Source organism: Acipenser ruthenus, unplaced genomic scaffold (assembly GCF_902713425.1).
Source record: "Acipenser ruthenus unplaced genomic scaffold, fAciRut3.2 maternal haplotype, whole genome shotgun sequence".
In the NCBI taxonomy this organism is placed as follows: domain Eukaryota; kingdom Metazoa; phylum Chordata; class Actinopteri; order Acipenseriformes; family Acipenseridae; genus Acipenser; species Acipenser ruthenus.
This window is the reverse complement of record NW_026708352.1, coordinates 50,001-60,000: the sequence shown is the minus strand read 5'-3', so window position 1 is coordinate 60,000 and position 10,000 is coordinate 50,001. Positions and strand designations below refer to the sequence as shown.

Below are 10,000 nucleotides of genomic sequence, written 5' to 3'. Positions count from 1 at the left end.
CTTAACTCTCCCTGTGCGGGGCTGAGAGTGCCCAGCCAGGCCAGGTAACTCTTAACTCTCCCTGTGCGGGGCTGAGAGTGCCCAGCCAGGACAGGTAACTCTTAAAACTCCCTGTGCGGGGCTGAGAGTGCCCAGCCAGGACAGGTAACTCTTAACTCTCCCTGTGCGGGGCTGAGAGTGCACAGCCAGGACAGGTAACTCTTAACTCTCTCTGCGCGGGGCTGAGAGTGCCCAGCCAGGACAGGTAACTCTTAACTCTCCCTGTGCGGGGCTGAGAGTGCCCAGCCAGGCCAGGTAACTCTTAACACTCCTTGCACGGGACTGAGAGTGCACAGCCAGGCCAGGTAACTCTTAACACTCCTTGCACGGGACTGAGAGTGCACAGCCAGGCCAGGTAACTCTTAACTCTCCCTGTGCGGGGCTGAGAGTGCCCAGCCAGGCCAGGTAACTCTTAACTCTCCCTGTGCGGGGCTGAGAGTGCCCAGCCAGGACAGGTAACTCTTAACTCTCCCTGTGCGGGGCTGAGAGTGCCCAGCCAGGCCAGGTAACTCTTAACTCTCCCTGTGCGGGGCTGAGAGTGCCCAGCCAGGACAGGTAACTCTTAACTCTCCCTGTGCGGGGCTGAGAGTGCCCAGCCAGGACAGGTAACTCTTAACTCTCCCTGTGCGGGGCTGAGAGTGCCCAGCCAGGACAGGTAACTCTTAACTCTCCCTGTGCGGGGCTGAGAGTGCCCAGCCAGGTAATGTTTAACTCTCCCCGTTTCCCTTCACAGACAGAGAGAGGCCGATACCAGTGCTAGGAGCGGCGGTGTCTTCCCCTTAGCAACGCAGACGACAACGATCTCAAAACGGGGGGGGGGGGGGCACGGAGGGAGAGATGGGGGGGGGACTCGCGGGGGGGGGTTCCCATCAATACCAAAGAACATCAAAACCCCAGAAAAGCTGAGAAAGGGGGCCGTATTCATCGACAGGGAAAAACCTTCAGGAAAGTTTCCCCCAGTAAAAGACAACAAAGCTGAACATCAAAGCACAGCGAACGCGGTTAAGCACAGGGGGGCCCTGTAAAGAATAGCGAGGAATCATTAATAATGACGCATGGGCCGGCTCTTCAAGCGCATGGATTATGTATTTAGTGGTTTATTGATCTGACTGTACATAATTGATGCACACCGACCCCCCCCACTCCCCCATGCATTTCAATGTGAATTCTGTACATTTGCTAAACGAGGCTTGTAAGTATTTTCAATCTAGCTCTTGTATTTAAAAATATCATTATTATTATTATTATTATTATTATTATTATTATTATTATTATTATTATTAATAATAATAATAATAATAATAATAATAATAATAATAATAATAATAATAATAATAATAATATGTAAATGTGTGGTTGTGTAAATAAATTTTGGTCATAGATTCTGTTCTGTCTTGCCTGTTTATTTTAAGTGTTTGGAACAGTTATTAAGGAGAGAGAGAGAGAGAGAGAGAGAGAGAGAGAGAGAGAGAGAGAGAGAGAGAGAGAGAGAGAGAGACCAGTTTATGCTCATTTTTAACAGAATACTGCAAATTGCAATTTTTGATCAATAAATAAATGCGTTGGGATGGATTAAAAGGGGATGCGAATTGGAGAATTGGAATTGATTTTAATATGGTACATACCGTACACAGTGTACATACAAATACATATGCATATATATATTCAAATAAATACAGAGATAAATAATTACATAAATACAACGGGTTTTGGTGGAAGTTGGCGCCCTCTGGTGGTGGTCTACGATACCAAACCATTGCTATCGATACAGCAGAAATCGCTTGGCTGCAGAAGGTAGCGGTAAGCTTCTAGTCGCTGTCTCCGTCTCGGGTCCCACGGAGCGGCGCACGGCTCGTCTGCACAGGTCCATTAGCGGCTGGGGCTGCCCTGGAGAAAAACAACACACACGCAGGCAGGCTTCAGAGGAGAATCACGGAGGAGAGGAGGAGGCCAGTCGGCCAGTCAGGGCTCGTCCGGTTTTTATAGTCGCTGATTGGTCGCAACAGGTATGTCTCACACCCACACACCAAAAACAGTGACTTAATATGTTTTAAACTCAATATGCGCTATTAAATTTGGATTCATACTGTTAAATTGTGAAGCTTCAACAGAAATATCTACAATTTATCATTTAGATCCCAGGGATGGGAATAAGACTCCTGTTGCACAGCAGTGTCACCCATTCCAGGTTTTACTACCAGCTTGATCAGACAACAGTGTGTTCAGGTAACAAGCTCAGGTGTGTCTGATTATTAAACTCCTAGTGAAACCAGGACTGGATCAAACCGCGATGTAACGGGAGTCTTGTATCGGCGGCATACCTACAGAATAATTTCTACTTACGCTGCATCCCGTTGAGGTAACAGATCCCAATCTCGCAGTCCCCCCACACGGCGCTCACGCTGGGGTGAAACTTTCCCCGCCCCAGTCCCGAAAAAGCCGTGCCAAGGTAGTGTCTGTCCACCGCGAACCCCAGGGTCCCTGCATCCGCGTCCAACACCACAAGCACTGCGTCGGGCACGGCAAGCGGCGACCGAGAGCCGGCCGGTCCGGCCAACGGGTAGGTACCGACTGTCGCCCCTCCGTGGTGGAGCTCATTCCTCCCCAGTTCCCAGCCCCACGATTCACCGTCGCTGCCGACCAGTGCGGAAAAGCCGGGCGCTTGCAAAGCAGCGCCGGCGGTAGAGACCCCGACCACGGCGTGGGATCCGCGCTGCCCTGCCGGCCACGTTATTTCCCAGACGTGGATGCCGGCGGAGAAGCCTTCTTTCCCCCGTATGGAGTCCGTGCTCCAGGCCACCGGGCTGCGTTTCGCCGTGAGCCCGTCGGCGGTGACGGTGAAGCTGGCGGAGCAGTCGGACGGGTTCCAGCCGTGGCGCAAACGTTCCTGCAAGGGGACCCCGGGCGAGTCCAGGATCGTCTCCAGGCGGAGGCAAGGGGACACCCGCATTGCCCCGAAATCCGACGCGGGGTCTGCGTGTGGCGTGTCTGCCAGCCGCGACCGCAACGCTTTCATTAAAGCCAGACCCATCGTTTATTGTTCGTTGGCTTGTTTTAGTTTTGTTTTTAGGGCCGTTAACTCACTCACAATACCGATTCAAAGAGTTATTACCCTGTAAAAAAATATCAAAAAATAACAATAAATAATATAAGCCAAGCAATATGAAACACTGCAAACCCAGTCTGACCACTACAGTAATACCATGGGAACAAACCAAGCGTTTTAGTCCATCGTTTCATCATGTGTGTATATTTTATACTAGCGTTTAAAACGGATGGGGGGGGGGAATAAGACTCCCGCTGCACAGCAGTGTGATCCAGTCCTGGTTTCACTGGGAGTTTAATAATCAGACACACCTGAGCTTGTTAGCGAGACACACTGGGGGCTGATCAAGCTGGTAGTAAAACCTGGACTGGGCGACACTGCTGTGCAACAGGAGTCTTATTCCCATCCCTGTAGTTGTATAGCGTAAGTTATTACCTGTTGGTAAAGTAAGCCCCTGCCAACCAACCCCCCCCCCCCCCACCCCCCCCCCCCTTTCTCTTCAGAGTAGATTGAGCTTCTATTTAATTCAGATCTGCCAGTGATCCCGATGTCGTCACACAATTAATCAAAGAGGCGAGGTAAGGGGGCAACACGCATGTATACAAAAGTATGTGCTACATATGTAGGGCGTTTGCCTTATTTATTTATTTTTTTAACTAAACTTTAAATGTTTAACTCTAGCAAACTCGCCGACTGCTCGGCACGGCATTTAAAATCGAAAACAGCTCACAACACCATCGAGGTCATCTCAACAGCGCGCTACTATACTTTAAAGAGGAGCCTTGCTAGCGCGTCGAGGTAAGACCTCGCCTGTCTGTTGGTGTTTCTTACCTGTGCGTTCGCGGTCTCGGTCCCGGTTCGGGATCCTCTGTTCTGCAGTCGCGTTTATAAAGCCGTGGTGTTTTATCTCTCGCCTGACGCTGTTCTAATCTCTCGATACATTGCGATCGTGTTTCGTTTGTTCTCTGTCGCGCAGTTCAGAACTATCTCCTTATCAAAGGCATGGAATGAATTGGCAAGCGGCTGCAGTGACGTGCGTGGGGCTATGACGTCATGCACATCGCCGCCGCTGTCAGAATTATTAATCATTATTTTTTTTTAATCGGATTTTATTTTATAAAGACTTTTTTTTTTCCTCCATCCATCTGAAGAAGGATTTGTAGACCGAAACGTCCTGAGATCGCTGATATATTATTATAAATCAATTATTCATATTTTTATGATCTTTTTTCTTTTAGATTTTGCTCATTTTGATGCACAGCAACTTTTCCTTTTTCAAATATGAAAAATTAAACTTTCTTTTTCATAAATCACTTCAGTTTTTGTACTTTTAATATAGGAAACCTCTTTTTTTTTTTTAAAAAAAAGGGGGTTACCCTTAAATAAATAAATAAATAAATAAATAAATAAATAAATAAATATCGTACTTTGCAGTTCAGCGAAACAAAAGAAGGACTCCACACAGCAGGAATAATAAACAGTGTATTTATTTACTGCGCTGGCGTTTCACAAGCTCGTCACAATCCAGCACGCCTCGTTACACAGCGACACCCCCTGACACAGCGCGGTGGAGCCGCTAGAGGGCGCCAGATCCACGCTCTCCACTGTAAAACCCGTACTTACAGTTGCTGGTTGTACACTAGGGCGGTTCAGGCTTTTTCAACTCGCAGTCCCAATGCATGGTTAACGTAAGAAAGCCAAAACCTTCGTTATCTCACATTATACATCGTGTGCGTGAAGATGCACAAACATTAAAAGCCATTTAAAAAATAAATAAATAAATAATAACAATACAGTTGAATCTAAATGAGATGTAATTACACCACTTATCCTCTAGATGTCACAAGTACGGCAGAAATCACACGCTTTTACGATGGTTTATTATGGCACATGAGTACTAATTTTATAACAGTTTTTGCAGTACCAAAAATAAAGCGGTTTTCATCCAATCGCTTTTGAGGGAACCTCCTTCAAAAGCAATTGGATGAATAAAGCTGCAGTTTTTAAAAAATGTTTTTTTTTTGTTTTGTTTTGTTTTTGTTCCCCGCGTTCAACAAGTTATTTTATTTATTATTATTATTTATTTATTTATTTATTTTAACCATTACACAAACCCCGCCCCGCCCGGCCCAGCCTGGCCGGAGCTCGGAGCTCGGAGCTCGGGGAACGCGTGTCGTAGACGCGGGGGTTGTGTTTCGGTCTCGACCCCGGGTCGGCTGTGTGACTCAGGGACACTTCCTCTCCACGCTCTGCTTGCCTCCCTCTTCGTACTCCTGCTTCGAAATCCACATCTGCTGAAACGTGCCCTACAGAAACAAAAAAAACAACAAAACACACAGAAATCGAGTCTGAGATAAAAATACAAACCGCTTTCGAGGCTGTGATCAGAGAGCCGACACTCGACCGACCGGATCTGAGGCACGCGTGCTCAAAAGAAACCACGTGTGTGTGTGTGTTCAGGGAATTACAACACACACACACACAGTATAAGAAGTACAGAGGATTCAGAAAGCGCACGGCTCTCTCTCTCCAGGGAGAGACAGGATCCCACAGGACACTCACCCATCACTAGGATGATAAAGTGAGAGTCAGTCAGCCTATCAGAGCCTCACCAGTGAAGCCAGGATGGAGCCTCCTATCCAGGGACTGAAGCGACGCTCCACAGAGCTGTTACTGGCAATCAGCTTCAGACGCATGCTCTACAGGGAGAGGAGAGACGGTTGGGGTTGAGGTTGGGGGTTGGGGGTTGGGGGTTGAGGTTGGGGGTTGAGGGTGTTAGGGTGGGGGTGGGGGTTGGGGTAGAGGTAGAGTGAGAGATTGTATTGTATTGTATTGTATTGTATTGTATTGTATTGTATTGTTGTTACTCTTCACAATGTTATCGTGTCCAGTCATACCGGGGGGGTTTTCTGTGACAGCTCCCGGGTCAGACGGTCCGTGAACCCCTGCAGGAGAGTGTTGCCCCCGGTGACGATGACACTGCCATAGAGACCCTGCAGAGAAACGCAGAGAGAGAGACACCACGCACACACACAGACACACGCACCACGCACACACACACACACACGCACATTTTTAGCCACCTTGAAGCAGTAATTGGTAACAGAAGCCGTTCCTCATGTGGTTTGCGTTGCATCAAGAGGACTGACTGACTGAATCAGACAGCTGTGTGGGAGATGCGAGTCATGTGACTCAGCTTGCCTACAGCCTGACCCCGCCCCCCGGCTGACCCCGCCCCCACCTGGCCCCGCCCCCTATGCATCTCCCTCTGACCCGGAATACTCACGGGCCGGATGTCGATGTCACACATCCCGATGCTGGTGGTCACGACGTGCCCCACCCCCAGCATGGTGTTCCCAGAGAGCCCCTGTGAGTGAGGGAGACACAGCCAGTCAGCACAGCGCCCCCTGCTGCCGCGGAGGAGGAATTCCACACGGTGAGCGACTGACCTTCACGTTGGAGGGGTCGAACAGCCCCTCAGGAATCCGCAGCCTCTCCGCCCCGTAGTCCGAGGTGAAGCCGCTGGGCATCTCGAAATGCAGCGTCGGCATCTGTGCAGCGACCCTGCAGGGGAGGAGAGAGGAGAGAGGGGGAGAGGAGAGGGAGAGGGGGAGAGAGGATAGGGAGAGGAGAGAGGGGGAGAGAGGAGAGGAGAGGAGAGGGGGAGGAAAGGGAGAGGGGAGAGGAGAGGAGAGAAAATAGAGGGAGGAGAGGAGGGGGAGAGGAGAGAGGAGAGGAGAGGGTGAGGAGAGGGGAGAGGAGAGGAGAGAAGAGGAGGAGAGGAGAGGAGAGGAGGAGAGAGAAGGGGGAGAGGAGAGGAGAGAGAGGAGAGAATATAGAGGGAGGAGAAGAGGGGGAGAGAGGGGGAGAGGGGGAGAGGGGGGCAAGAGGGGAAGAGGGAGAGGAGAGGGGAAAGAGAGGAGAGAGGGGAGAGGAGAGGAGAGAGAGGAGAGAATATAGAAGGAGGAGAGGAGGGGGAGAGGGAGAGGAGGGGAAAGAGAGGGGAGAGGAGAGGGAGAGAGAGAGAGAGTTGAGCACGATGGAGATCAGAACAGAACTTCTCTCTAAAACTGTTTTTAACAGCATGTGTGTGTGTGTGAGTCGAGTAGGCGGGGCTGGGGGAGTTGAAAGGTCGCCCTGCAGCACGGCGTGGTTTCAGTAGAATGAGGCAGGCTGCTCCGATTCTCCACACAAGCTCACAGCCGGGTAAAGACGGGGTTAGAGACAGAAAGGAACGACACTGAGAATAAAAAGCGACTGAAGTGACATGTGAAGCGGATCGCAGGTCGTACGAGACCACCGGCGTGGAATAGAGGCAATGAGGCGGAGCGGCTCACTCACTGTTCATCGTAGGGAGAGTCCGACACCTGCAGAACCGAGGCCTGGAAATCCTGAAACACCTCCTGGAGACGAAACACAGACATTACACACCCCCTCCCGCTGCCTTCCACACTGCAGCCCAGCACCCTAACCACTGAGCTCCTCAAACCCGCTGCCTTCCACACTGCAGCCCACTGCACCCTAACCACTGAGCTCCTCAAACCCGCTGCCTTCCACACTGCAGCCCAGCACCCTAACCACTGAGCTCCTCAAACCCGCTGCCTTCCACACTGCAGCCCAGCACCCTAACCACTGAGCTCCTCAAACCCGCTGCCTTCCACACTGCAGCCCAGCACCCTAACCACTGAGCTCCTCAAACCCGCTGCCTTCCACACTGCAGCCCAGCACCCTAACCACTGAGCTCCTCAAACCCGCTGCCTTCCACACTGCAGCCCAGCACCCTAACCACTGAGCTCCTCAAACCCGCTGCCTTCCACACTGCAGCCCAGCACCCTAACCACTGAGCTCTTCAAACCCGCTGCCTTCCACACTGCAGCTCAGCACCCTAACCACTGAGCTCCTCAAACCCACTGCCTTCCACACTGCAGCCCAGCATCCTAACCACTGAGCTCCTCAAACCCGCTGCCTTCCACACTGCAGCCCAGCGCTCTAACCACTGAGCTCCTCAAACCCGCTGCCTTCCACACTGCAGCCCCCCTCTCTCTCTCTCTCTCTCTCTCTCTCTCTCTCTCTCTCTCTCTCTCTCTCTCTCTCTCTCTCTCTCTCTCTCTCTCTCTCTCTCTCTCTCCACACAGTCCTACGTTGCACATGTAGTTATGCCAGGACTTGGTGACTGGTGGCAGTTTCTCTTTCTTTTTCCAGCTCGGTGGCGCCCCCTCTCGGACAAGCTCCTAAAAAAAAAAAAAAAAAAAAAAAAATTAGACTAACTAATCACAAGCTTTCAATACGGCTACCGTTTCATCAATCAAAGAACGGTGATGAAACTGCAGCCCTGTGTCCGCCATGTTGGCTCCCCCTGCTGTTAGGATCCCCACACAACACTGACGTCATGTTGGAGCCGCAATGGCGCTTGTTTCCTAAGTGCGCCATACCAGTTTCATTTACACGGCGAGCATCGCAGGGAGCGTTCACTAAAAACACACAGCGAGCCGAAACACCTCCAAACACACCACAGAGAGATTTTTGAGATTTCAAAATAAAACCTGGAAGTGAATTCCAAAGTGAAGCGCCTAATAGCAGCGTTTAAAAATTAATTCATTGATTACTGAATCCTCAGCTGATGAGCTATCCTTGCACTATCGCACTACTAACACATCACTGTAGATATAACTCGCTGAAAATCTAACTGGCTGCATCCTAGTTCATATTGTATTCTTGTAGTGTTATTATTATACACAGCATCCTAGTTCATATTGTATTCTAGTAGTGTTTTTATTATACAGAGCATCCTAGTTCATATTGGATTCTAGTAGTGTTATTATTATACACAGCATCCTAGTTCATATTGTATTCTAGTAGTGTTATTATTATACATAGCATCCTAGTTCATATTGTATTCTAGTAGTGTTATTATTATACACAGCATCCTAGTTCATATTGTATTCTAGTAGTGTTATTATTATACAGAGCATCCTAGTTCATATTGGATTCTAGTAGTGTTATTATTATACATAGCATCCTAGTTCATATTGGATTCTAGTAGTGTTATTATTATACATAGCATCCTAGTTCATATTGTATTCTAGTAGTGTTATTATTATACACAGCATCCTAGTTCATATTGGATTCTAGTAGTGTTATTATTATACATAGCATCCTAGTTCATATTGGATTCTAGTAGTGTTATTATTATACAGAGCATCCTAGTTCATATTGGATTCTAGTAGTGTTATTATTATACATAGCATCCTAGTTCATATTGTATTCTAGTAGTGTTATTATTATACAGAGCATTAGTTCATATTGGATTCTAGTAGTGTTATTATTATACACAGCATCCTAGTTCATATTGGATTCTAGTAGTGTTATTATTATACATAGCATCCTAGTTCATATTGGATTCTAGTAGTGTTATTATTATACAGAGCATCCTAGTTCATATTGTATTCTAGTAGTGTTATTATTATACATAGCATCCTAGTTCATATTGGATTCTAGTAGTGTTATTATTTGCACTGGCTGTAAACTACACTGTGTTTCAATATGAAGCTTGCATTGTAACCCTGTGCTGCCCTGTAACCCCTGCGTGAGTCTCCTGGGATAAAGGGGTCTGTCACATCAATACTAATAGTAATCAGACGGCTCGTGTCGGGCGCTGCCTGCCTTAGAAGCGATCATGTATGGAGGAACGATGTCGATGCTCATTTCCTGGAAGAGCTCCCGGCACTGCATTGAGATGAAGTCCCCAGCCAGAGGTGACTTGACAATGCCTGAAAAAAAAACAAAATTAAAATGAATTGTCGAATCAAATCTTTTTTTACATCAATTAAAAATTAAATATATATATATATATATATATATATATATATATATATATATATATATATATATATATATATATATATATATGTGCCC

The 10,000-nt window shown here is 48.1% G+C and overlaps 3 protein-coding genes across 6 annotated transcripts in view; 1 reads left to right on the top strand and 2 right to left on the bottom strand.

The window, feature by feature from the left end:
• LOC117969961 (retinal guanylyl cyclase 2-like) overlaps window positions 1-1,421 on the top strand; it is a gene marked incomplete at its 5' end in the record, with an annotated part of 8,491 nt that extends 7,070 nt beyond the window's left edge. The window contains 1 exon segment of one of the 2 annotated variants that reach the window (XM_059020937.1): window positions 777-1,421. 2 annotated transcript variants of the gene reach the window in all.
• Window positions 1,422-1,539: 118 nt separating this feature from the next.
• Window positions 1,540-4,092, bottom strand: LOC117404440 (SPRY domain-containing SOCS box protein 4). The gene is made up of 3 exons (XM_034915427.2): window positions 3,917-4,092; window positions 2,383-3,152; window positions 1,540-1,926 (listed from the first exon to the last, which is right to left on the bottom strand). The coding sequence occupies exons 2-3, from the start codon at window positions 3,068-3,070 to the stop codon at window positions 1,799-1,801; spliced, it is 816 nt and encodes a 271-aa protein (XP_034771318.2). The 5' UTR covers window positions 3,071-3,152; window positions 3,917-4,092; the 3' UTR covers window positions 1,540-1,798.
• A 462-nt stretch (window positions 4,093-4,554) lies between these two features.
• LOC117404484 (actin-like protein 6B) overlaps window positions 4,555-10,000 on the bottom strand; it is a 9,134-nt gene continuing 3,688 nt past the window's right edge. Inside the window, exons 7-14 of one of the 3 annotated variants that reach the window (XM_059020934.1) lie at window positions 9,749-9,855; window positions 8,227-8,316; window positions 7,427-7,488; window positions 6,535-6,649; window positions 6,372-6,452; window positions 5,983-6,078; window positions 5,648-5,784; window positions 4,555-5,391 (exon numbers count right to left, since the gene is read on the bottom strand). In XM_059020934.1, the coding sequence (XP_058876917.1) occupies window positions 5,686-5,784; window positions 5,983-6,078; window positions 6,372-6,452; window positions 6,535-6,649; window positions 7,427-7,488; window positions 8,227-8,316; window positions 9,749-9,855 (650 nt within the window). In that variant the 3' untranslated portion in view covers window positions 4,555-5,391; window positions 5,648-5,685. The remainder of the gene's footprint in view (window positions 5,392-5,647; window positions 5,785-5,982; window positions 6,079-6,371; window positions 6,453-6,534; window positions 6,650-7,426; window positions 7,489-8,226; window positions 8,317-9,748; window positions 9,856-10,000) is intronic. The other 2 variants (XM_059020933.1, XM_059020935.1) reach the window with 2 other exon arrangements.

Excerpts from the sequence above, each read along its gene's own strand:
- LOC117404440 (XM_034915427.2), bottom strand. The coding sequence starts at position 3,070 with ATGGGTCTGGCTTTAATGAAAGCGTTGCGGTCGCGGCTGGCAGACACG. Across the intron at positions 1,927-2,382 it reads TTACCTCAACGGGATGCAGC|GGCAGCCCCAGCCGCTAATG; the intron begins GTAAGTAGAAAT and ends GTTTTTCTCCAG.